General features: G+C 40.8%; 1 protein-coding gene across 4 annotated transcripts in view; it reads right to left on the reverse strand.

Moving 5' to 3' along the window:
* sgcd (sarcoglycan, delta (dystrophin-associated glycoprotein)) overlaps positions 1-27,728 on the reverse strand; it is a 190,111-nt gene that overhangs the window by 135,449 nt on the left and 26,934 nt on the right. For all 4 annotated transcript variants that reach the window (XM_043703313.2, XM_043703310.2, XM_043703309.2 and 1 more), the window contains one exon: positions 20,495-20,683. In XM_043703313.2, the coding sequence (XP_043559248.2) occupies positions 20,495-20,683 (189 nt within the window). Of the gene's footprint in view, positions 1-20,494; positions 20,684-27,728 lie in introns of those variants that run through there.

Genomic DNA, 27,728 nt, shown 5'->3' on the forward strand with positions numbered 1-27,728 from the left:
CAACCTGTTTGGCTCTCGTGTCATGCCACCTGAAGATCACCACTGACCTAACATGATCTCTATCACTGTTTCTGATTATTCTTCCTTCAAAAATGAAATATTCCTTGGGCTTCTGTCTCTCACCATCTCTCATCAAGTTCAAATCTGCAATAATGAATTGGTGGCCAAGCTGTGTTGCTGTCTTAACAACTTCAATTAAAGATTCATTAATGTTTTGATTCATTAATCAGTCATTTTGCTCATTATTTTTCTCATCACCTGCATCTTTTCATGAGCTTCACAGATTTTCTTGTCTGGACTCTCTTCAGGAATGGAAAGAAGATTGGCCAATTTTCCATCCTGCCGAGACTAGAAACAAGTCGTTTTTGGAAACATAGGTAAATTAAATGGTTTCTTCTTTTTTGGTTCCACCATGAGCTTGTAGATCCTAATGAAATCATCTACCAGTTGTCTCTTGACCAGTTCTTGCCTGACTGACATCTCTTTGAACAGACTTGACAAAATTGGTTGCCTTCTAGAATGGTAGAGGAAAACCAAAAAGACACACCTACCTTAAACAAGATGTAGTCTATAGCATAATTGCTTGTCCGTCGCAAATAGCTATCCGTCGCAAATTCACCTGAACCTCCACACACATCATTTATTGTATCCGCTGCACCCGATGTGGTCTCCTCTACAGTGGAGAGACAGGCCGCCTACTTGCAGAATGTTTCAGGAAACACCTCTGGGACACCCACACCAACCAACCCAACCGCCCCGTGGCTGAACACTTTAACTCTCCACTCCGCCAAGGACATGCAGGTCCTTGGCCTCCTCCATTGTCAGAATGGAGCACCTCATCTTCCGCCTAGGAACCCTCCAACCACACGGGATGAATGTAGATTTCTCCAGCTTCCTCATTTCCCCTCCCCCCACCTTATCTCAGTCCCAACCCTCAGATTCAGCACCGCCCTCTTGACCTGCAATCTTCTTCCCGACCTCTCCGCCCCACCCCCTCTCCGGCCTATTACCCTCACCCTCACCTCCTTCCACTTATCGTATTCCCAGCGCTCCTCCCCCAAATTCCTCCCCCCCCCCCCCGACCTTTAATCTCAGCCCGCTTTGCACACCAGCCTCATTCCTGAAGAAGGGCTTATGCCCGAAGCGTCGATTCTCCTGCTCCTCGGATGCTGCCTGGCCTGCTGAGCTTTTCCGGCACCACACTTTTCAACTATAGCAAAATAGCTTAAAGGGCTTTTTAAATACTGACGGTTCACAGAAGTAAGCTTTCTTAACTGGCTTCAGTCAAGAAGATTAATGATCTAATTGAAAAATGTACCAAGAACTTGCATTGTTCTGTGTCTTGTTTGGACCTTCTAGTCGTTTAGGACTCTTGACCATCAACTTCTACAATTGGACGAGCCTTTCAGATTCTTCACTTCAATTCGATCAAAACAGATGTTTGGCAGTTAAAATTAATAGTTTCTTTTCAACAACTGCTATGAAACTTTCTTTTGTGTAACTGTCAGTGAGGCAACTGGCCTGAAATTGCAACTTTCTTAAAGGTCTAATTAAGTGCAGTCAGCTCATACAAGTAAAATTAATGATCCTGCTTGGGACTTAGGTGCTATGCATGGCACCTACTACAGCCCACAGTCAAGCCCAAAGGAATTTCCATCCCTTTATCTTGGAATGTGCAATTCCAGGATAACCAGCCTAACAATAGTGATAATGCAACCCTTGGACAACTTGCATTCATCTTAGACCTCTATCATCTATCTAAGGCTCAATAAGTATTAAGTTACAAACTACAGGATGAAGTACCATTATTTGTATTAAATATGACATCAAATAGCTTCACCAAAACAAACACATCACACTTCTCTACCAATATGGGAAGAACATGAGATCAAGTGTTACATAGAAAACAGACAAACAAATCACATTTGGAAACCTCATTAAAACTTTTGATCAATACTTCACTTCAAGAACAAGTGGGATACTAGTGAGTAATGTTTCAGCAGTAGATACCAATTCCTAAGGGAGTCTGCAGATAGCTTCATTAACAACCTGTATGTACTCCCTGAACCATGCAAATATGGGTACATCCATCAAGAGCTCATTTCCAACAATATCATTGTTGGTCTCTTAGCTAAATCAGTTATTGAACTTCTTCAAACAGAATAAGAAAGTAACTTCAGAAATAGCAGTTCAAGTAATGGTGGAAAGTGTCTGAGAAAACATTATTATATAGCAAAAGATCCATTTATTTGCCAATCACTCTACAGAAAGTGTTAACTACTTAAAGCACAATAGAGGATTTGACCAGAGGAGACATATCTCTCACCTGAAAAATATACTGTTTGTGACAACATCAACATAAAATCCTAGTTAATTTGACTCTACAGTAACTTATTCTATGTGTGTTTTCAAAATCCCACATCAATGAAGACAAAACTGTCCAGCCTTACACCAACAATACATTCATTCTAGGAAAAGAGGCACCTGCTGCTGTCTAAAGAACATGTTCAGCATCAAACCACATTGTTTCCAATCCAACATGAATATTCATGCCTTAGAACAGAACTTTTAAGTACACATCAATACTTCAAGTTTCTTTATATGGAGACAACTACCTAAAGAAAACCAATATCACCCTTCTCTCAAAAAAGTGAAGAGATTCATAGTTGACAGAAATGGCCAAATTTAAGCAGATACTGGTGCCACTGTTATGGTAATCTCAGATAATACCCTATAGTTAGCTCAGCTGAACACATAACAAATTGATTTAAAATTGTACGCAGCCAGAGGTATCATACTTACAGTTATAAAGATTCTGTGTGTCATACTCATTTTCAAAAATCACATAGATGTAAGGAAAGCATACATTATCAGTTATCACCAATGATTCTTATTGAGTAAAAACCATGTTTTGCCATCAACATCCAATGTATAATACAGGAACTCATGTTGGGAAAAGCCTCTTTGAGCACCTTCATCCCAAATGGTTAACAGGACTGGAATAACTTGAATTGCCTTACAAAGTTACATTGAAAGCTGACACCAAAGCAGGAAATCTCTTCATATCAAAGAAATCCCTCATCAACTAACAAAGTAAAGAAACAATTAGATGATAAGATCGTAATGGGGATTGTCTCCTTGGTGATTCATTCTACAGAATGGTGCTCTGATGTGGTCACAGTCCCAAACCCATTGGCTCAATTTGAATTTGCATAAATCTCACATAGCTCAATGAAACAGTTGCCATAATCTTTCAGCCTATGACTACAGTTGATGATTTTTTTCTAAGCTTTTAACTGGTGGAATATTTATGAAGCTGAATGCCAATAATGGGTTTTAGTAGCTATCAATGAATAAGATGTCTCAATTCCTTGCTATGTTCACTACCCCCCTTCAGTAGACCTTTTGGGATCACTTCTACGCCAGAGATTTTTCAACACACTATATCCAACATTGGCATCATATACCATATTGATGATGTCCTGTTACATGTTGACAATACTAGCTCCATAATTATCCTTGTGGGCTCACTGATCCTAAACTCACAAACCCAGGCATGCTGGTACGACCTTGGCCAATCTCTCACTATTTTACTGCCAGAGGTCACCATTTCTAAATCAATACCAATCTCTCCAAACTCTTTAGCTCTTCAGCGCTAAAATTTCACTTTTTAGATGTGGCTGCTGCTGACGTTGCAGTGAGTAGGAGTAGAAGGCTTCATATGAAGCACACTTGAACAGTCACTGAGAGTTAGAGATGTGCTGAGAGCAAGCAGGCAAGTGACAAGGCTATGGTCCCCTCTTCAAGCCAAGAGATTTTGGAAAGGCAGGAACCCCAGAGAAGCCACTTTGATGTAGCTGGTGACCTCACCATGTGATGGACAGCCAATGTGACAGCACCTGGTACAAATGCCATCACTCGGTCAACTAATTCAAATCATTTACCACCCTGTCTGTATTCGATGGGCAGTGGAGCTACTATTGCTTCCATCTTTGCTAACATTCTCCGACAGCAGGAACATGCTGCACTTCCTACCGTTTTAACATCCATCCTGCTTCCCTGTCTATCTTCAATAGGCTGGTAAAAGTACGGGTTTCTGCACTAAACCGAAAGTGATTGACTAGGCGTACCCATTAACAGGTTACAGATTAGACACAGGTTACATTATATAGTCAAATTTTATGGGTTAGTCCAGTGACTGCCAATATATTACTTCTTCATTATTGACTTTGATTCTTCTGTATCATCAGCTACAGGCACAGGCTCTATTCTGCTGGCAGCATATAGGAACTGGAACAGGATGACAATGATAATACCACAGCAACATCAAGCTATTCCTGTTAGACTGAACAAGTTTCCTTGTAAATAAATAATTGTCATTCTCATTGGCATGGCTTTATTGAATCTTGATCTTGTTACTAAGAGGCTTGAGGCCATTTTGCAATTATTTTTTCTGCCAAGATAATGTGGAGAAGGAGCAATTAAAAGTGCAAAGAGCCAGTGAACAGCATTGAATTGCTACCTGGTAATACATTAAGAGCAAAGAATTGCAGTTTGACTTGGGATCAACTGTGACATTAAATCAAAATGTAATTAAAAAGAGTTGCATTTATATGGCATTTTTCACAATCATTGGATGCTTACAAGTGGTTTTAAAATACTTTTGAAGCATAGACATCATTAGAATGCGGAAAATGTTGCAATCAATCTATGCACAGAAAGCTCCCACAAAATACAAAGTGATAATAACCTGATAATCTATTTTGGGATAGAGCCAGAGAATCATAGAGCTGTACAGCATGGAACTAAACCCTTCAGTCAAACTTATCCACAGCAATCAGATATAATAGAACATAGAACATAGAAAAGTACAGCACAGTACAGGCCCTTCGGCCCATGATATTGTCATAGAGTCATAGAGATGTACAGCATGGAAACAGACGAGATTAGATTAGATTACTTACAGTGTGGAAACAGGCCCTTCGGCCCAACAAGTCCACACCACCCCGCCGAAGTGCAACCCACCCATACCCCTACATTTACCCCTTACCTAACACTACAGGCAATTTAGCATGGCCAATTCACCTAACCTGCACATCTTTGGACTGTGGGAGGAAACCGGAGCACCCGGAGGAAACCCACGCAGACACGGGGAGAACGTGCAAACTCCACACAGTCAGTCGCCTGAGGCGGAAATTGAACCTGGGTCTCTGGCACTGCGAGGCAGCAGTGCTAACCACTGTGCCACTGTGCCGCCCTTCGGTCCAACTCGTCCATGCCGAACAGATATCCCAACCCAATCGAGATCAACCTGCCAGCACCAGGCTCATATCCCACCAAACCCTTCCTATTCATATACCCATCCAAATGCCTTTTAAATGTTGCAATTGTACCAGCCTCCATCACTTCTTCTGGCAGCTCATTCCATACACATACCACCCTCTGCGTGAAAAAGTTGCCCCTTAGGTCCCTTTTATATCTTTCCACTCTCACCCTAAACTAATGCTCTCTAGTTCTGGTCTCCCCCATCTCAGGGAAAAGACTTTGTCTATTTAACCTAAACGTGCCCCTCATAATTTTGTAAACCTCTATAAGGTCACCCCTCAGTTTCCGACGCTCCAGGGAAAACAGCCTCAGCCTGTTCAGCTTCTCCTCATAGCTCAAATCCTCCAACCCTGGCAACATCCCTGTAAATTTTTGTGCCAAGGATTAATCCAAATTTAAAATAAAATAACAAAACCTACTCTCCCCTCAATTCACTGCTGCTCACGTGCATGTCCAGCAGTCGCTTAAATGTCCCGGCTCCCACCACTCCTGCTGGCAATACATTCCATGCACTCACAACTCTCTGCGTAAAGAACCTACCTCTGACGTCTCCTCTATACCTTCCTCCTAACACCTTAAAACTGTGACCCCTGTGGCAGTCAATCCTGCCCTGGGGAAAAGTCTCTGGCTATCAAATCTATACATGCCTCTTATTACCTTTACACATCGGTCAGGTCAGCTGTCTTCCTCCTTCTCTCCAGAGACAAAAGTCCAAGCTCAGTCAACCTCGCCTCGTAAGACAAACTCTCCAGTCCAGGCAGCATCCTGGTAGATCTCCTTTTACCCTCTCCAAAGCCTCCACATCTTTCCTATAATAGGGCGACCAGAACTGGACACAATATTCTGAGTGTGGTCTCATCAGGGTTTTGTAGAGCTGCAGCAAAACTTCATGGCTCTTAAACTCGATCCCCCTGTTAATGAAAGCCAAAACACCATTTGCTTTCTTAACAACCCTATCCACTTGGATGGCAACTCTGAGGGATCTATGCACTTGAACACCAAGATCGCTCTGTTCCTCCACACTGCCAAGAATCCTGTCTTTAACCCTACATTCAGCATTCAAGTTCGACCTTCCAAAATGCATCACTTCGCATTTATCCAGGTTGAGCTCCATCTGCCATTTCTCAGCCCAGCTCTGCATTCTGTCTATGTCGCGCTGCAGCCTGCAATAACCCTCGATACTATCAATGGCACCTCCAACCTTTGTGTCATCAGAAAAATTACTAACCCACCCCTCAACCTCCTTATCCAAGTCATTTATAAAAACAACAAAGAGCAGAGGCCCAAGAACAGAGCCTTGCAGGACACCACTCACCACTGACCTCTCAGCAGAATACTTTCCATCTACAACCACTCTTTGCCTTCTGTCAGCCAACCAATTCTAAATCCAGAGAGACAAATATCCCTGTATCCCATACCTCCTGAGTTTATGAATGAGCCTAGCATGGGGAACATTATCAAATGCTTTGCTGAAGTCCACGTACACCACATCCATTGCTCGACCTTCGTCAACCTGCCTCGTCACCTCCTCAAAGAACTCAATAAGATTTGTGCGGCATTACCTGCCCCTCACAGAGCCATGCTGACTGCCTTTAATCACACTGTGCTTTTCCAAACTGTCATAAATCCTATCCATCAGAAGTCTTTCCAAAACCTTGCTGACCACAGACGTAAGACTGACTGGTCTGTAATTGCCAGGGATTTCCTTATTCCCCTTCTTGAAAAGAGGTACAACATTCGCCTCCCTCCAATCCTCTGGTATGATTCCCATGGAGAGCGAGGAAGCAAAGGTCTTCGCCAGCGGCTTAGCAACCTCCTTTCTCACTTCCCGGAGCAACCTAGGATAAATATGGTGTGGCCCTGGGGACTTATCAATCTTAATGTTTGCCAAAATTTCCTCCACATCAACTTCCTCAATTTCAATCGGTTCAATCCTGTTTCGCCTCACCTCAACGTTCTCATTCACAATGAGGTCCCTTTCCTTAGGGAAAACCGAAACAAAAAACTCATTTAGGGCTTCCCCTATCTGCTCAGACTCCACGTACAAGTTCCCTACGCTATCCCTGATCAGCCCTACCTTCTCCCTGATCATTCTCTTATTCCTCATGCACGAGTAAAACGTGGTCACTGTCACACGTGAGATCTGACACCTGTTCTGGCTCATTGCCGAGCACCAAATCGAAAATGGCCTCTCCCCTTGTCAGCCTGTCTGAGTAAGGAAACCCTCCTGAACACACCCGACAAAAACGTCTCCATCCAAACCATCTGCACTAAGGAGGTTCCAATCAATATTGGGAAAGTTGAAGTCATCCACAACAACAGCCCTGCTACATCTGCACTTTTCCAAAATCTGCCTGTCTATGAGTTCTTCAATCTCTCTACTGCTATTAGGGGGTCTGTAGAAAACTCCCAATGAGGTGACTGCTCTCTTGCTGTTCCTAACTTCCTCCCATACTGAATCAGTAGACAAACCTTCTTCGCCAACCTTCATTTCTGTAACTGTGATGCATTCTCTGATTAGCAATGCTACAGCCCTCGTCTTTCTACCCCCTCCCTCTTCTTGTTAAATGTTCTAAACCCTGGAACATCTAGCAGCCATTCCTGCCCCTATGAAACCCACCTCTCCGTTATGGCCACATCATCATAGTCCCAAGTACTGATCCATGCTCTAAGTTCATGACTCTTATTTCTGACACACCTAGCATTAAAGCAGACACTTTTATTGATTCCTTTGTTCCATCACATGAAGCACTTTCCCTATAGATTCACTACATCCTGTCACTGCCTCATCTACAACTACAACCCCCCCTCCCCACCCTGTGTAGCTCAGGTTCCCACCCCCTTGCCAAACTAGTTTAAATCCTCCCAAACTACTTGAACAAATCTCCCACCAAGGATATTTGTGCATATCCTAAATTAATCTAGTCCCATTTGCCAGCATTTGACCCATATCCCTCTAAACCCTTCCTATTCATGTACCCATCCAGGTGCCTTTTGAAATGTTGCAATTAAGTATTGACTGATTGAGAAATAAATGTTAGCCAGTACACCAGGGACCATTCCCTTGCTGTTCTTTGAAATGGTGTTATTGGATTTTTGACATCTACCCAAGAGCCAGTAGGGATTCAGTTTAACACTTAATCTGAAAGATGATAACTCAAAAAGTGGCGCACACCCTCATGACTGCATTATGGTGCTAAAGTTTGCGCTGAATTCCTAAAGTGGGATTTGAACCAAGAATCTTGGTAGTGAGAAGTGAGAGAGCTCCAAATTACGCCACAGCCGACAGAGTTCAGAACATGCTATGCGCAGTCAAACTGGAGTACTGTTGTAAAAGAGTAACAGCTTTGAAGGCCATAATGTTCATGTTAAATTGGCACCATCAGTAACATTGATGTCATAAACAGTCTGCATGTACAAACAACTCTAACTTCCAGAGGGAGCAGATATACCTACCCCAGCTTCCTAGGATCGTAGAAATCATGTCGGACAGGATCTATATATTAATGATATCGTGTCATATATCTTTTTGTTACACAACAACAATATCTTTTCTGTGGATACGCTAAAGGGGCATATCTTTCTCCTTTAATCAAGAGATAGTTCAAGCCAAAGGAGGAGTGGTGCTAGCTAATTATCTCACTAAGCTTTTGCAAGGACCACAAACTGGTGGAGATAGCAAACACCGCAGGTGCCAGAAGTGGCCATCCAAGAGAATTCTATTTATTTGGCCCAAATACTGGAAATAACTTATACATAGTATTGATGATGTGTAGAAACTGAATTAGGGGAGTAGATCATTCAGCCCAACAAGTCCACATTGACCCTCCAAAGAGTATCACACCCAGGAGCTCTGACCACCTGGAAAGAAAGACTGTGAGAGAAAATCTGCCCTGAATCCTACAAGATGCACCTTTGTGGAAGAGAGCCAAACAAGAGCAAGGAGATGCAGATCAAATTCTTGGATCACCGCAGATAATATCTTTTCTGAGATGGATAGAGCTAGATAGAGATTAAATATGATAGGAATCTTGGAAATTCTCACATGGTGTTTTTTAATAAGGAATATTTTATTAATAAAACTGAGTTGAACCACAAACCAAATTCTGTGTCCTTTTGTGTGCCTCACTGATTACAGTGTTTGGGTAAAGTGTTTTTAATACATAAACTGATCAAAATATTCAAGGTACAGAGAGAAACTTTATTCAGCAAACGGGGTTGAAAGTGTCATTAGGACCAACATGGCTATAATTTATTTTGAGTGCACCACTGATTTATTTAAGTTTGCGGGCCTTGAAATTATTTTGCACAGTTTGAGTACGCAGCAATATAAGGGACCAACCTCTTCCAGTTTTGTGTGGAAACTTCTAGATGGTTGCACAGCCAAGGGGACATTCTTCAGGATTGACTGTGGAAATTAAATTAGAATGGAACATGCTGGGAAAGATAAATGCCCCACTAAGAATGAGAGCAAGAGAAGAAAGACAGAATAAGGAACAAGCCAAAAATAAAAAAACAGGAGGGATTTGCATTAAGCACCACTCATCAGTATCAATGAATGGGTTTGAGACATGTGCGGTGGAATTGCAAATTGGTTCCAATAACTGTCTGCAGGGTCCATAAACCTCAGAAAGCAACCTCCATCCATGCAGTTATAGAAAAGACTGCATGACAATGTTTGTATCATCTGAAATAAATCAGTATATGGCTCATCACACCAAAAAATATGCAATCCCCAGGGGCAGACAATTAACAATACAAAGTTAAACACTATTTAAATGCATTTGCCAATGTTCCCTTTAAAGATATTATCGCTATTGTATAATTAAAAATGTATACAAACAGCTTCTGATTCTTTTTCTGTGCTAAGGCACCTTTAAGAATCAGTTAAATGGGTAAAACAACATTACTCATAAGTGACATTAATCTGAAGAAGGAAATTATTCAGACATTTTAAAAGCTTTTAATTATGAGCAATCAGTTCACATTTATTAAACTCAATTCTGCCTTGTAGCATCAGCTTAGGTTTCAGTCACCTTTCGTTTTTTTTTCAAAAGCTGTAATCAAATATATGCAAATAACCGCAATCCCATTTTGGGTAAGAAACCTTGGTTTAAATTATGTCAAATCAACACAACAAAACAGGGAGCAATGTGATCTATTTGAGAAGGAAGTAAAATGTGGGAAGGAATTTGGGGAGAGGTGGTGATTGCCAATATGGTTTTCATGTAAAATATGTTCCAAAGTTCTTTACAGATACACGTAGGGAAAGCAGGAGCCAAGAAAGGAAGTGAGGTTAGGTGAAGATGGTGGAGGCTTGATCACTGACAATTTTCAGCAGTTTTATTAAAAAGAAAATGAATGGCAGACAGGAATGTGAAGGGAGCAGGAAAAACTAAAGCAAGGAATTAGAAGGGCTAAAAGGGGCTTTGAAATGCCTTTGGCAAGTACAATTAAGGAGAATCCTGAGGCATTTAACACACTTATTAAGAGTAAGACGGTACCCAAGGAAAGGATAGGTACCCTCAAGGTCAAAGGAGGGAATTAATGGGTGAAGACAAATGGAGTGGGTGAGGTCCTTATTGAGTACTTCATAACGTATTCACAGAGAAGAATATGATGGTAAATTTAGGGATGGGTATGATGATATTTTAGGGCATGTCAATATAAAGATGGAGGAGGTGTTGGATGCCTTGAAAAACATTAAGGTAAATCGATCCCATCCGACCTGGGAACGTATCTCAGGTTACTGAGAAAGCAATGGAGATTTCTAGGGCCTTGATAGAGATCTCTGTATCCTCTATAGCAACAGGCAGGGTCCCAGAAGACTGGAGAATAACCAACGTTGCTCCTTTGTTCAAGAGATAATAGAGGTAGAGAGATACAGAGATAATCCAGGAAATTACGGTTGTCAGTTTCAGCTGTCCATTGTAGTGGTTGGTATATTGGGTCCAGGTCGACGTGTTTGTTGATGGAGTTTGTGGATGAATGCCATGCCTCTAGGAATTCCCTGGCTGTTCTCTGTCTGGCTTGCCCTATGATAGTAGTGTTGTCCCAGTCGAATTCATGTTGCTTGTTGTCTGCGTGTGTGGCTACTAAGGATAGCTGGTCGTGTCGTTTCGTGGCTAGTTGATGTTCATGTATGCGGATTGTTAGCTGTCTTCCTGTTTGTCCTATATAGTGTTTTGTGCAGTCCTTGCATGGTATTTTGTACACTACATTAGTTTTGCTCATGTTGCGTATCGGGTCCTTCGTTCTGGTGAGTTGTTGTCTGAGCGTGGCTGTTGGTTTGTGTGCCGTTATGAGTCCTAGGGGTCGCAGTAGTCTGGCTGTCAGTTCTGAGATGCTCCTGATGTATGGTAGTGTGGCTAGTCCTTTTGGTTGTGGTATGTCCTCGTTCCGTGGTCTTTCTCTTAGGCATTTGTTGATGAAGTTGCACGGGTATCCGTTTTTGGCGAATACACTATTCAAAAGGGCCACAACACACTGCAGTACACCAGAACTGCAAAAAGAAGAAGAGGAACACCTATACAAGGTATTCGACCTGGACCCAATATACCAACCACTACAGCAGACAGCTGAAACTGACAACCGGAAGCGGCAGGGACAGACCACTATAAACACCGGAGGAAACATCAAAGAAGCGCTTCGCAGGAGGCTCCCAAGCACTGATGATGTCGCCTAGCCAGGGGACGAAACGTTTGCAACAAAAACTTCCAGCTCGGCGAACAGAACCACAACAATAATGGACTTATTAGGGATAGCCAACATGGCTTTGTGCGAGAGAGTTCTTGTTTCACATATTTGATTGAGGTTTTTGAGGAAGTGATGAAGATGATTAATGAGAGTAGGGTAGTAGATGTAGTCTACATAGACTTTACCAAAGCATTTGACAAGGTGCCTCATGGTTGGCTGGCCCAGAAATTTAAGCCACATGGAATCCACAATACGTTGGTTAAGTTGGATATGAAATTGGTTTGGTCACTGAAGACAGAGAGTGGTTGTGAAGGGGTGTTTTCTGACTGGGGATCTGCGACCAGTGGTGTTCCATAAGGATCAATGCTGGGGCCTCCGCTGTTTGTAATAAATAAATTATTTGGATGAGGGGGTATTGGGTGTCTGACATAAGTCAACATGTAGGTGGTCTAATTACTAAGTTTTCAGATCACATAAAAATTGATAGAGTTGTGGATAGTGAGGAAGGTTGTCAAAGGATACAGGGGGATATAGATCAATTGGAAAATTGGACATAGAAATGGTAGATGGAGCTTAATCCAAATAAGTGTGAGTTGATGCTTTTTGGGAGATCAAATGTAACAGGGAATCAAACAGTAAGTGGGAGCATTGATATAGAGAGGGATTTTACAGGGCAAGTCTATAGCTTCCTGAAAATGGCAACACAAGTGCATAAGGTGGTTAAAAAATATTGTGCGGCATGCTAGCCTTCATAGGTTGAGGCACTGAGCATAAAAGTTCACAAGCCATGTTACAGCCAAATTAAATTTTAGTTAGCCACAGGTGGAGTATTGCATGCAGCTCTGGTTGCCATACTATAGAAAGTATATGGAGGCTTTGGAGAGGGTGTAAAAGGTTTATCAGGATGTTGCCTAGATTGGAGTACATTAGCTATAAGGAGAGGTTGGATAAACTTGGATTGTTTCTGCTTGAGCTTTGGAGGCTGAGGGCTGATCTGATAGATGCATACAAAATTATGAGAGGCATGAAAAGGGTAGATAGTCAAAAGTCTGTTTTTCCCAGGGAGGAAACCTTAAACACGAGGTGGCATTGGTTTAAGGTGAGATGTGAAAAGTTTAAAGGTGAAGAGGCAGGGAATATAGGGATGTCAAACATGTGCAGGCAGATAGGAATGGTATCATGGTCAGCACAAATGTGGAAAGTGGGGCCCACACAGTTCAAAGTTGCACTGCTGCTTGGGGGGGGTGGGTGCGGGGGGCGGGGGGGGTGGGGGGGGAGGTGGAAGCAGAGGTGAAAGGAAAGGTAGATGCTCAAAACATAACAATCAATTTGAGGGCCAATTTAAACCTTGCTATTCCAAAGCAAATTGGGTGGTCGGCAATTAAAATGATTCATGTGATATACCCACATGTGATGGAATCCTGACAGTGTGTAAGCAGGCCATTCGGCCCATCAAGTCCACACTGACCCTCAAAGAACATCCCACCCAGACCTACATCCCTACTCTATGCCTGTAACCCTGTATTTTCCTATGGCAAACCTATCTAGCCTGCACATCCCTTGACACTATGGGCAATTTAGCATGGCTAATCCACCTAACCTGCACACCTCTGGGACAAAACTAGAGGACCTGCTGTGAGGCAGTAGTGTTAACCACTGAGCCACTGTGCCACCCCAATACTTATCTTGTTGCTTACCTACAGGCTCCAATTGAACAGAATAGTGGTATATCAACAGGAAGGCAGTGAATTTCACCATTAAATTACCAGATTGGTCTCTAATGTTTACTTGTGGGTCAAGAGGACTGGAAATATTTCCTAAGTCCCAAAACAAATCTTAGAGTCCTTATATACTGGTTCCCCTTCCTGCCTTGCAAGACTCTCCTGACTTCATTCCCAACCATTACCCAGTATTCTCCTCCTGCCAACTGACCTGTTCTCACTTCCTGCTGGGTTCAAAAAGGAGACTGGCAGATGACACATGTTATGGACAAGGCCAGACCACTCAAAACATTCTCAAGCAGACAGCCCAGACCATAAACTTGCAATTTGTTTCAGTAAGTGTACAGTGAAAATTGCCCGGAGTAAATTAGCTAGGTTGACTACCGGGTTTTAGAACTGGCATAAACTTAAATACAAAATTACACAACGAAACTAAAGAACAGAATAAAGAACCCCTCCAGAACTCAATCTATCCAAACTGGACTGAATTATGCACAAATATACACAACAGTCCCAAACCCCCTTTAAAAAAACAATAAAAATGGAACAAATGCTTACAGGTTGAAGGTAGAGGACAGAAGGAGAGAGAAAGAGAGTTTAACAGCCTGATTCCACAAAGCTGAACTCCTAACTAGTTCTGGACTGAACTGCTCAGCTACAGAGATAACCACTCCCCTTTCATTACACAGGTCACTTCTAAAATATGACCACTATGGCCTGAAGTGTCACCTGTTTACACATAAGCAAAAGGCCTCTCAAAATCCTTTTTCATCTCTGTATCAAACTAGCCACCTCAGAACCAAGAGGGATTAATGACCCCTCTGAAGAAAAAAACAAGGACACGGTATCCTTGAGAAAAGGAACAGCTTTTATAAAAAAGACCAGCTTTGTGACACACAAATGAGCTGAAGTGTGAGATGCTAGAATTTTAAGGTAATGAAAAGTGTGAAATGATATGAAAGTGCTTGCATTATTAATTTTTTTGATAATTCATGTTTAAAGTATTGTGAAAACTGGTTCATTTGAAAGAGTGATGTGATATGATCTTAGTTTTTTTTTAATGAGTCACTAAAAGATACTTTGGACATTTATTTCTAATAGATATTTACTGAAAGTCAAATGTCTTAAGCTAACTACTTGGGCTTGTTTACTGGAAGTCTCATGTCTGAATTTATGGCTGTCAGGAGTTCTGACTGTTTGATATTGTTTGGAGTTCAGTTAGTTTGTAGCCCGATGATAGATGTCATCCAATGTATCCTCTTCCACCTGTTTTGAAAAAATATTCAAATAATCCATTTTGAAATCTGGAAAAATTGATGTAGCAATTCTCTTGTGAAGTTTCTGGAAGACTTCCTCTCAACATCACCTAACAAATTGCTTTTGAAAAGATCTCACTGATAAGTGCATGTTTCCATGAACACCTGTCTCCATCTGCTAAGATGTCACATTGAAAAACATCAGCAAGGCTTCCATCCTTGTCAGCATCATGAATTAATAATTCTTTGGCCAAGTATTTTGTTTTGTTTTGAGAAGTGATATCTGCAGAGATTTTCTTTAATTGGTGTATGTGCATGTTATTAGTTTATTTAGAAGAGTATACATATTTCATACTGTGACTATAAGCATTGCATTTTCATCGAATAGGCTTTGTTCCATAATAAATCAATACTTTTATTATATATTAAAGAAACCCATTTGGCAGAATTGTACACTGAAATAGATTAACTTTGACCATATTGATACCAAAGTAAATCATATATTTAACTTATACTGTGACTCATGGAATTGTGGGATTACCAAGAAGGAGTGCATTACTCCCACTTTCATCATAACAGACAACCAGGGGCTCCTGTAGGATTATAAATCCACAGACAAATATGAGTGTTTAAATTTATTAATATTAAGGCACATTAAGATTTCATGGTAAATTTGGTGATACATATTAAAAAGCAAAATGGCCTTGTCAGTTGCTCCAAACTTTCTGGAGAGAGAAGATTTAACTCTAAGTAATTTTCAGAAATTAATCAAGGCTTGGTTAATTGTATTGGCACAAGTGTTGGAGTTAATGTTAAAAGCAGGGGCTACCAAAGCAGATCTAATTGTGGTAATAGCCCAGTGGTTTGAGTTGGAAGAAGAAAAAGGCAATCCAGATGGTAATTCGATTGAATTCATTAGAATTCAGTTGTAACTGTATCAGCTTGAAATAGAAGAGGTTAAAAAAAAACTAAAACAGGAAAGAGAATTAGAAATGTGAAAACTTAAACTTAAGGAAAAAGAAAAAGAGAGCACTTCAAAGTTTGGAAAAGAAAACAGCAATTATAAAATGGAACAGTAATTAAATAGGATAAACTAAGAGGCAAGATGAAGGAATAAAATGAGCAAAAGATGGAATACAGTTTTAAAAAGTTGGCGCAAATAATCCTTCTGATAAAGGTTTAGATTTCAACTCAAGATTTGGTGAGGAACTGTTTTAAGTTTATGCAAACACTCCTGAAGTTTGAAAGAGTGCAGACTCAAGATTAATTTCTTTTGAAAAGATAACTTAGCAGAAAAACAACAGAAAACTGACACTGTTCATGCAAGGCAGGTTTATTAGCAGAACTCATGCTTTCTGAGGAAGCTTCTATAGATGGGATGACAAAAAAGACTATTCTTGGTGCTTATGAGTTGATCTCTAAGGTTTGGAGATAGGAATTTCAGATACTCCAGAAGTATCCGGACAGATTTATTTAGAATTTGAGAGGATAAAGTGACATTCATAATTCAATGCAGGCAGGTCATATATGAAATCCATAGGGAAATAATTGTCCTGGAAGAACTTAAAAATCATTCCCTCCATTAGAAAATACCCATATAAGGGTTCTCCAGGAAGTTTTGTCAACAAGACAAGCAGCTGAGCTGGCTGAAGATTGAGCTTGTACACAAGTCCAATCCTTTTATCTGTCACTCTCACAGCTGAACAAGGATAGCAGGTGGGAGGAGATTGTTTGAATTTACAGGCTAAACCGATAGGACTTGTTGGGTTTTATGAGGTCAATGCAGTGAAAGAAACTCTGAAAGAGAGCATGATGGAAGAAATTGTACCTCTGAATGCAGCTATAAAGCCATGTAAAAACATAAGTGTTAATGCAGGTGAGGTGAAGAAGATCCCTGAGAATCACAAAGAATTCTGTTCCAAGGGAAAAAGAAACTCTTTATTCAATAAGAGAGGCTGATAAATTAATTATTATAGTTCTGTATTAGTTTCTTTGTTTTCTTTTATTTGGTATATTTTAGGAAGTAGGATACACCCAAACTCTTTGCTTTGGAAAAGCATAACTTATCCAGTAGAGAGCACACTGAATGCCAAGGTTTTAGTAAACAGTATTGGAAGGGACTATATTTTAGTATTGGGTGCACCTGGAGTGTGACCTCATATCTGGAATAGTGACTGCGTGGATTGGCCCATAGTTTACTTACAGGCGGAGTTAATGCACCCCTGAGGACTGGTTAGGGTGGAGGGAAAGTAATGGCTCATGCTTTTGTCACAGTATAGGCCCTTTGGCCCTTTGTGCTGAGCATTTATCTTAATCTAAGATCAACCTAACCTACACACCCCTCAATTTACTGTCGTCCATGTGCTTTCCCAGCAGTTGCAAGAGAAAGGTCAGGGTTATTTTTCTTTGTGTGTAGTGACCTGAACAATATTTAAGCAAGTTCCACCTTTGGAAGTCATATTAACAGCACAATCAGATATTTGGCTATCTGAAACTTCTGTTGTGATTTAGGAAAATCGAAAATAAATGCTCACTAACTCTCCTCCATTTGAGGCTCACCAATTGATTCAGAGTTAAGTAGCACCATTGGCTCAAACTGAGACTGAAGCAGAGGGAAATCTAGAATGCAGCTGCATTACAAATGGGATTCTGATGAGAAAATGGAGACCTCTTCACAGACTTGCAGAAGAAAAGTGGATGATGGTTCATCATATCCTAGTGCTGCCCAAACATTGTCAGGAGATATTCAGGAGAGTCCATGAAGTACGTATTTACAATGTCAACAAGACAATGCAGATGCTGGAGATTTGAAATTTAAAAAAAACGAAGTGCTGCAGGAACTCAGCAGGTCTAGTAGAATCTACAGAGAGAGAAACAGAGTTAACATCACAATACCATGTGACTCTTCCTTGAACTGAAGGGATCTGCAGTTTAATGCTGCATATGTAGATATGGTGGGACATACAGGGATCAACACTGCTCTCAATGTAACCCTAAAATGTGGGACATAGTATATTCAGCATATTCTTCATAAGTTGGCATTTATGGAGGATGAAGGGAAAGATACCAACAAGGAATGCATTAATTAATTATGAATGTGACAAAAATTAACTAGCAACTGAAAAGCAGAAATGCAGAACCAATAAAGTCACTTCTAAATAAATGCTGTTTCTGGCAGAGAGGATATAGACTCTGGTACTAAGGTTAGAAACAAACATTATGTTAAATTTACAAACAATTTAAGGAAGATCCTGAAAAAGAGAAAGAAAGTGGAGGCAAAAGTTGATGACAATAGTCATCAGAATTTTGGGTTAAAGGAAGTTGCAGTTCATCTGTGTCTGATTTCAGATGAACAGTTTGCTAACACAGATTCTGGATTAGAGGTGCTGGAAAAGCACAGCAGTTCAGGCAGCATCCGAGGAGCAGTAAAATCGACGTTTCGGGCAAAAGCCCTTAATCAGGAATACAGGCAGAGAGCCTGAAGGGTGGAGAGATAAATGAGAGGAGGGTGGGGGTGGGGAGAAAGTAGCATGGAGTACAATAGGTGAGTGAGGGAGGGGATGAAGGTGATAGGTCGGGGATGGGGGGAGGGTGGAGTGGAGTGGATAGGTGGAAAAGAAGATAGGCAGGTAGGACAAGTCATGGGGACGGTGCTGAGCTGGAAGTTTGAAACTGGGGTGAGGTGGGGAAGGGGAAATGAGGAAACTGTTGAAGTCTACATTGATGCCCTGGGGTTGAAGTGTTCCGAGGCAGAAGATGAGGCGTTCTTCCTCCAGGCATCAGGTGGTGAGGAAGCAACAGTGAAAGAGGCCCAGGACCTCCATGTCCTTGGCTGAGTGGGAGGGGGAGAAGAAATGTTGGGCCACAGGGCGGTGTGGTTGATTGGTGCGGGTGTCCCAGAGATGTTCCCTCCGCGAGGAGATGTCCAGTCTCCCCAATGTACAGGAGACCGCATCGGGATCAATGGATACAATAAATGATATTGGTGGATGTGCAGGTAAAATTTTGATGGATGTGGAAGCCAATCAAGGGTAATGTGGAAGTTACATATCATGTCATTAATGGGCATTGTACACATTAAGAAGTTAACTGAACAAAAGAAAAGATTCTTAAGGCTGGAGTTGGCGGGCTGGGAGTTGGAAGATGTGGTGGCAGGGGTTGGGAACTGCTGGGTTGACAGTAATTAGGGAAGGGAAGCTATTGCTGATTGTAATTGAATAGGTATGAAAAGAACCATACAGTCACTGTCCCACAAAGCTGGTTAATGAATGAGCACAATATATTTAACCATTCCAAATGCTGCAGAGAGACCAATGAAGACTAAACCAAAAGTCTTCATCACAGAGCTCTTCATTTCTGGTCATGCATCTGGCTTATTTTAATCAAAAATGTTTTCCTGTTATAACTTCATCACTCTTTTTCAAATTTTCATTGAACAGAAGCATTTGTCTGCAAAATCTCATCCATTCTGCTTTAACTGTACCATAATTCTTCATTTTTCTTCTGATCATCATCATAGGAACACAGAGGCAAAGACTTTCCACCGGTGGCAATGGACAGGACAAAGGAGTCATGCCATTGTGATGATGGGAAAACGATAGTCAACCGGATTCACTGTCAATACAACCAACGCTAACTTGTAAGGTCATACTGAGTCAGGCAGCACAACCATTGCGTAAGGAAATCAGGGTCCTACGACGCATGCCCTGGTCATCACACTGGGCTTCACAGGTATAGTTGCTTGTCCAATTGGAGAGGATCCCATATGGTAAAACTTGATCTTTAATGGTGGGCACAGGAGAAGCAAAGTTGCTGCACTAGCCTCAATAAAAATGAACAAAACTATTACACTGAGAATTCCTTCTCACAAGAATAGACATTGCTTGGATCCACCATCTACATGGTGACAGGATTATCCAGAATCATTGTGGAAGTGCAATTGCAGGCTAAACATAGGCATTCACCTTCCACTTTCAATTCACCAGCTTTTTGTTAATGAGATCAGGCCAGCAAAATGGATTAAGTGGAATAATCAGGTGGTTGCTCGAAAGCCAATTCTGTCAAAATCTACCCCATCAGTCTTCGTCTTCAAGCAGTCATTGTTTTACAAAGACTTCGCTGATGAACTCTTGGCTCTTTTATTGCTTTAATCCTGCTGTCAGAGGTCACATTGATGGGCTAGCTTATGACTGCTGCTCACTGGAACAGTACCTAAGCCTATAATTTCAGCAAGTGAGGAACCACTAGATAGAAGACAAAAGAATTTAGTTCCATGGAATGTAAGAAGTAGTAAAACTACTTCAGTACATTTTGCAAGCTTAGAGTTTGTACAGGAATTTTGCATTATTTTCATCAGCAGGCTTTCATTTTACCGACAACTTTTAATTTTGGATTTTCATCAGCCTAATAAAGAGACATTCCTTACAGAAACCACTGTACATTGATTGCATATATACAAATCCTTAATTCCTGTTGGCTTTCAGAAGGACTACTTACTTTTGTAAAATTCATGACCTTCAGGATCCATATTGTTAGAGCGAGATTCACCAAGAGCAGGATCATCAAGAGGAGGACAAAAAAATAAAGGCACCGCTTTCTCCAGCCATAAATCCCGATTTTGTAGACATATTGGTTTTCTGAGGTCTGGATGTTGTTTCGTTGAGTCAAATACTGTTCCTGTGTCATCTGCATAATAGAAAAGATTATTAACTGAAAGGAAATAATGAGATGCTTGTATTGGCCCATCCACATTAAACAAAAAAAAAATTGATGGACCCTGCGAATAAACTGATGAGTACTTAGCTTCTATCTTCATGTTGTCAGAGGCAATAGCAGTGCTGCATTTTGGAAAGGTAAATCAGAGTAGGACTTATACACTTAATGGTAAGATTGCTAAACAAAAAGACCTTGGAATTAAGGTTCATAGTTCCTTGAAAGTGGAGTTACAGGTAGATAGGATAGTGATGAAGGTCCTTGCTTTTATTGGTCAGTGCATTGAGTATAGGAGTTGGGAGTTCATGTTGCGGCTGCACAGAACATTAATTCAGCACTTTGTGTGTACAAATCTGATCTGCCTCCTACAGGAAGAATGTTGTGAAACTTCAAAGGGTTCTGCAAAGCTCTATGAGGAAGTTGCCAGGGTTGGAGAGTTTGAGCTACAGTGAGAGGCTGAATATGTTGGGGCTATTTTCCCTGGAGTGTCGGAGGCTGAGAGGTGACCTTATAGAGGTTTATAAAATCATGAGTGACATGGATAGCTAAAAGTAGGCAAGGTCTCTTCCCCAGGGTCGGGTGTCCAAAACTAGAGGGCATCGGTTTAGGGTGAGAGGGGAAAGATATAAAAGAGACCTAACGGGCAACTTTTTCATGCAGAAGGTGTTGGATGTATGGAATGTGCTGCCAGAGGAGAAGGTGGAGGCTTTTACGATTAAAACATTTAAAAGGCATCTGGATGGGTATATGAATAGGAAGGGTTTAGAAGGAAATGGGCCAAATACTGGCAAATGGGAATAGATTTATATCGGATATCTGGTCGGCATGGATGAGTTGGACTGAAGGGTCTGTTTCCATCCTGTATATCTCTATGACTCTATAACAAAAGAGAGGAACCTAAAGCAATTATAATCACTAGAGTAAAAGTACTATGCAAACTATTGGGAATAACGTGACAAGACCTCATAGCTGCATCACTGCCTCTCAAAAGAAATTACAACAGATATGGTTAATGTATTGGATATAATCATCCAAAATTTTAGACTCTGAAAAAATCTCAGAAGATTGGATAGTCATAGAGGTCGACAGAACTGAAAAAGGCCCTTTGGTCCATCAAGACTGCACTGTTCAAAAATGCACCTCATTATTCTAATCCCATTTTCCAGCATTTGGCCTATAGCCTTGTAAACATTGCCATTGCAAGTGCACATCTAACTAGTAAATGTTATGAAGGCTTTGCCTCTACCACACTTACATTTAGTAAGTTCCAGTTTCTCTCCATAAAAACACTTTTCCTCACATCTCCTCAAAACCATCTCCCTCTTATCTACGTCCCTGGTCACTGATTCCACCCATCAAGGGGTTCTTTCCTATCTACCTTGTCTCTGCCCCTCATAATTTTAATACATCTCAATCATTCCCCACACCAAAATGAAAACCCAATCTCCTCTGCTCCAAGGAAAACAACTCCAGTCTGTCCAGGCTCTCGTCATAACTGAAACCTCAGCTCTAATAAATCTCCTCTATAACACTGTTATTGCAGTCCATATTCCTCATATAACTTGGATTCCAGAAGTGCAAACAATACTCTCGGTGGCAATGTTTTATTCAGTTCCAAAATAACCTCCCTGGTCTTAAACTCTAAACCTCAGCCAATGAAAGAAAGTATCCCATATGGCTACTTAACCACTTTATCCATCTATCCTGCTACCTTAAGGGATTGGTGAACATCCACACCGAGGTTCCTCTCATGCTTGGTGCTTCCCAGGGTCCAACCTTTCATCAATGTGCATATAGCCTCAAATATAACACCACTACTCAAGAAAGGATAGACACAGAAAACAGGAAACTATAAGCCAGTTACTCTAACGTCTGTTAATAGCAAATTGCTAAAATTTATTATTAAGAATGCAGTAAAAAAATCATATAAATACAGGCAGAGCCAACATAAATTTGAGAAAGGCAAAATCATTCTTCACACATTTATGACACTAATTTTAAAATGTAACAAGCAGGGTAAATAAAGGGGAACTGATAAATATCCTGCATTTGGAATTTCAAAATGCATTTACGGCGGTGCTATGTAAAAGGTGACTGCAGATGATAAGGGTTAATGATACATTTCAATAGATAGATGATTGGCTAACTAACAGGATATAGATGCTAAGGATAAATTGGTATTTTTCATTGTTGGTAAACTGTAGAAACTGGAGTATCTCAGGATTCTGTATTGGAATCTCAAATTATTTACAATCTACATTCATGATTTGGATAAAGGCAATGTTTGTGTTGTAGCCAAATGTGCTGATGATACAAAGATAGGTAGAAAAGCAATGTGTGATTAGAATACAAGTGGTGTGCAAATGGATATGGAAAGCTTAGGTGAGTAGGTAAAACATTTGGCAGATGATGTATAATGGAGGAAAATGTGAGCTTGTCAACTTGTCAATAGTGAGATGATCAGAATATGTCACTTGCCTAATAGTTTTAACCTCAGCAAATATTCGTACTAGCTGGGTATTGACTGCTTCAGTTTTGCCTTTTCATTTCCATTGATTTGTCACCTTTCCTTCAAAAGATCATCATCATGCTCCAGGCGATTTCCGTTTAACAAGAACTTTCAGGTCTACCATATTCATCAAATTTAACCAATGTTTGTGCTCTCTCTCTCTCTCTCTAGAGAGATTCTTTTTCAAATGTTGACTCATTGATTTTAGCAGACTGTTTCCTCAGCTAATAACTCAGCAGTGATTTTCGTGCTCTGAATATTGCAGTGAAAGATCAAATTCTTCCCTATCAAGGTATCTTTTTGAGTCAATTGTGTAAGAACACTGGCTGTCTCTGCACAAGACTTGAGAAATCATTTTATGCTCAGTATTCAAAGTTTGATAGAATTGTCTGACTGCTGATGGCACCATTAACTATTTGGGTACACATGCTGTTATTGAAACTGAACTCAACTGTGCAAGCTGCTGATTTCATAAGTTAATTAATATTGATGAACACAATGACGGTGGGTCTAAAGCACTATGATATGGTGCTGCATTGCAAATGCTTGTGGTTTTCTTGAAAGGTACATTCTTTCCCATCCATCCATTCATTCTTCTCATAATGTTAACCCTCTCAATTATGTCCTCCCTCAATCTCCTCTGCTCCAAGCAAAACAACCCCAGAAAAACAATCACCCTTCATAACTAAAACTCTCCAGGTCAGGCAACACGCCGTTACATCTTCTGCACCCTCACCTGCACAATCACACCCCTCCTATAATGTGGACTCTAGTTTTGGCCTAACTAATTTTTTACATAGTTCTAGCATAACCTCCCTGCTCTTAAACTCTATGCTTTGACTAATAAAGATAAGTATCCCATAACACCTCTTAACCTTTTTAGCTCCCTGTGTCACTACCTTAAGGGACCAGTGGATATTCACACCAAGGTCCCTCTGATCATTGGTACTTACTTCTCAATCCTTCTACATTAAAATCTAAACTATTTATATAAACCACAAACAGCAAGGGCCCCAACACTGATCCTTGCAGAACCCCACTGGACAAAATCCTTCAGACACAAAAACATCCTTCAACCATCACCCTCTGCTTCCTGTCACTCGGCCAATTCTGGATCTAATTAGTGAAATTTTCTTGGATTTAACAGGCTGTTAGTTTTTCTATCAGTCACCCATGCAGGACCTTCACAAAAAACTTACTGAAGTCCAAACAGACTACGTCAAATGCATTATCCTCATCATTATACCTGGTTAGCTCTTCAAAAAATTCAATCAAGTTGACCAGACATGACCTTCCCTTAACAAAACTATGCCAACTGTTCTTGATTGATCCCTGCCTCTCCAAGTACAGATTAATTCTGTCTTTCAGAAATTCAGTTTCCCTATCACTGAGGTTAGACTGACTAGCCTGTAGTTTCCTGGTTTTCTCCTTGCTCCCTTCTTGAATAATGGCACTACATTGGCTGTCCTTTAGTCCTCTGGCACCTCTCCTGTGGTCAGACAGAAATTAAAAATTATTGCCAGCGCCCTCACTATTTCTCCCATGTCTTACTCAATAACCTGGGATACATTTCATCTGCCCTGAATATTTACCTATGTTTAAGCCTGCCAGACCACTCACAACCTCTTTTCTGTCTATGTTAATTTATTTTAAAATTTATCAATATTTCTCCCTGATTTCTATACCCACATCATCACTTTCATGAGCGAACACTGATACAAAGTGATCATTCATAACCATACCTATGTCCTCTGGCTCCCCACACATATTATCACTGTGGTGCATAATAGGCCCTTTTATTTCCAAGTTATTCTTTTGTCTGGAATGTACTTGTAATGTAACTTTGGATGTTCCAGTTGTTTTCCCTGCCATTTTTCTTCCAAAGGTGAAAGATTGCAGCACGCTGCTGTCCAAACGCACCTGGGTGTCCTTGCACATGAATCACAAAAAGTTTCTTTGCAGGTGCACCAGGTAATTAAGAAGGTAAATGGAAAATTGTCCTTCATTGCTAGAGGGATGGAGTTTAAAAATAGGAAGGTTATGCTGCAGCCTGAATGGCAGAGCAGGCTCGATGGGACAGATGACCTAATTCTTTTTAACTTATGTTCCCTTTGCACATTTTGTACTCTTCCAGGGCATTAGTTGTTTTGAGCCCTTAGTATTTGCCATGTATTTGCCATAAGTCTTCCTTTTCCTCTTTATCCAATCCTGTATATTCCTTGATATCCAGAGTTTGCTGGATTTGCTGTCCCACCCTTTATCTTTATTGGAACATGTTTGCCTTGTACTCTCCCTACTGCATTCTTGAATACATTCCATTGTTTCTGTAGAAATGCTTATCTGTTCCCTTTACAGTTCATTCCCCTACCATTATAGCCTTGGCATTCTTCTTCCTCCGTTCTTGTGTAGCAGATTCACCTATGGTTAGCTTTTCCCTGGAGGCTGAAGGGTATCATTTTATTCCAATTTTTTTTTGCCAGGGTATATTTGGAAAAGGGATCCTGTTCAAAACACATGCAGTTGGTGTCAAGACAAGAAAGGCAAAGCTTTTCAAATACTAAACTAAAACCAACCCTCAGTAGCTAGGGAGACATTGGCATCCATTGGATTGATATCATCAAGGAGACAACAGAGGCCATTGAAGCCTATTCCCAAGTCGTATAATATTCAAGATGAAGATTCCCCATTGTTTCACAATAGCAGTTAGACAGGCGGCAGGGGAAGCAATACATTTTCAAACAACACTTTCTTTCCAGGGTATCAATCAGAAACCAATCAGAAAAAATATTTAATCACAGAGCCCTTGGAAACAGTGGCAGGACCATACAGAGTCAGTATGGAATTACAAATGGAAAATCTTGCTTGACAAATCTACTGGAATTATTTGAGGATGTAACTATCAGAGTTAAGCAGGAGCCAGTGGATATGATTTATTTGGACTTTCAGAAGGGTTCCATAAAATCCAATAAAGAGATTAGCACATATGGGATTGGAGGTAGTGTATTGAGATGGATAGCAGACTGGTTGGTGGACAGGAAACAAAGAATATGAATAAACAGGTCCTTTTCCAAATGACTGGTGGGATACCACGAGCAATAGTGCTACAACTCCAGTATTATAGATTTAGATGAGAGAATAAAATGTATCATCTCCAAGTTTGCAAGCAACACAAAGCTGGATTGCTGGACTGTGAGCAGAATGCAGAAATGCATCAGTGTGATTTAGTCAAGCTGAGTGAGTAGGCAAGTGTGTGACAGATGCAGTAAGTGTGGTTAAAAGTGAGGTTATCCACTTTGATAGCAAAAACAGGAAGGCAGATTATTATCTAGGATGGCAGGACTGATGCATGAGGACAGGTCGAATAGATTAGGATTATATTTACTAGAGTTCAGAAGATTAAGGGGAGATCTCATAGAGACCTCTGTAATTCTGACAGGACTAAACAGGGTAGATGCGAGGAGAATATTCCTGATGGTGAAAGAGTTCAGAACCAGGGTGACAATGTAAGGATACAGGATAATTTAGAAGTGAGATGAAGAGACATTTCTTTACCAAGAGAATGTTGAGCCTCTGGAATTCATGCCACAGAGAGCAGCTGAGGTAAAAACATTGTATGGTTTCATGAAGAAACTTAGGACTAAAGGGATCAAAAGATATGGGGGAGCAGCAGCAACCAGATATTGAGTTAAATTATCAGCTATGATCATAATGAATGTCCTGTGAATGGTCCACTCATGCTCTTAATCTCTACGTTTCAGTGTAGTTAATAAAGTTAAGGCCAGACCTTTAGCACTAAATAGTTGAGCTCAGTTGTAAACAACCAGGCTGAATAACCCTCATATGATCAGAAACACTGTACCACAAGAGAAGATTCACTAAGTTATGGGCAGCTCACTGTTGCTTCACAGCATCAGAGAGCTGGGTTCGATTCCAACCTCAGGCAACTGTCTGTGTGGAGTTTGCACATTCTCCCTGTTTCTGCATGGGCTTCCTCCAAGTGCTCTGGTTTCTTCCCACAGTCCAAAGATGTGCAAATTAGGTGAATTGGCCACAGGAAATGTAAGGTTACAGGGATAGGGTAGCGAGTGGTGTGGGTGGAATGCTCTTCAGAGGGTTGATGCAAACTTGATGGGCCAAATGGCTTCCTTCCGCACAGTGGGGTTCCTTTGGTTCTATGGGTACAGAGGGACTGCCTGTACTCATTAGAGTTTAGAAGAATGAGAGGTGACCTTATTGAAACATTTAAGGTTCTTATAAGGATTGTCAGGGTGATGTGGAGACACTGTTTCTCCTTGTTGGAAAGTCTAGAACCACACATTATAATCTCAGAGTAAGGTTCCCCAAGTTTGGACAGATGAGGAGGAATTTCTTTTCTCAGAAGGTATTGAATCTGTGGAATTCTTCACCTCAGGGAGCTGCAGAGTTTAGGTCATTAAGAATATGCAAGACCGACATGGACAGACAGATTTCTAATCTGGAAGTGAGTCAAGTGAAAAGGCAGGAAAGTGG

This window comes from Chiloscyllium plagiosum, unplaced genomic scaffold (assembly GCF_037043375.1).
Source record: "Chiloscyllium plagiosum isolate Xiang-an unplaced genomic scaffold, Cpla_swu_hap1 HiC_scaffold_16, whole genome shotgun sequence".
In the NCBI taxonomy this organism is placed as follows: Eukaryota; Metazoa; Chordata; class Chondrichthyes; order Orectolobiformes; family Hemiscylliidae; genus Chiloscyllium; species Chiloscyllium plagiosum.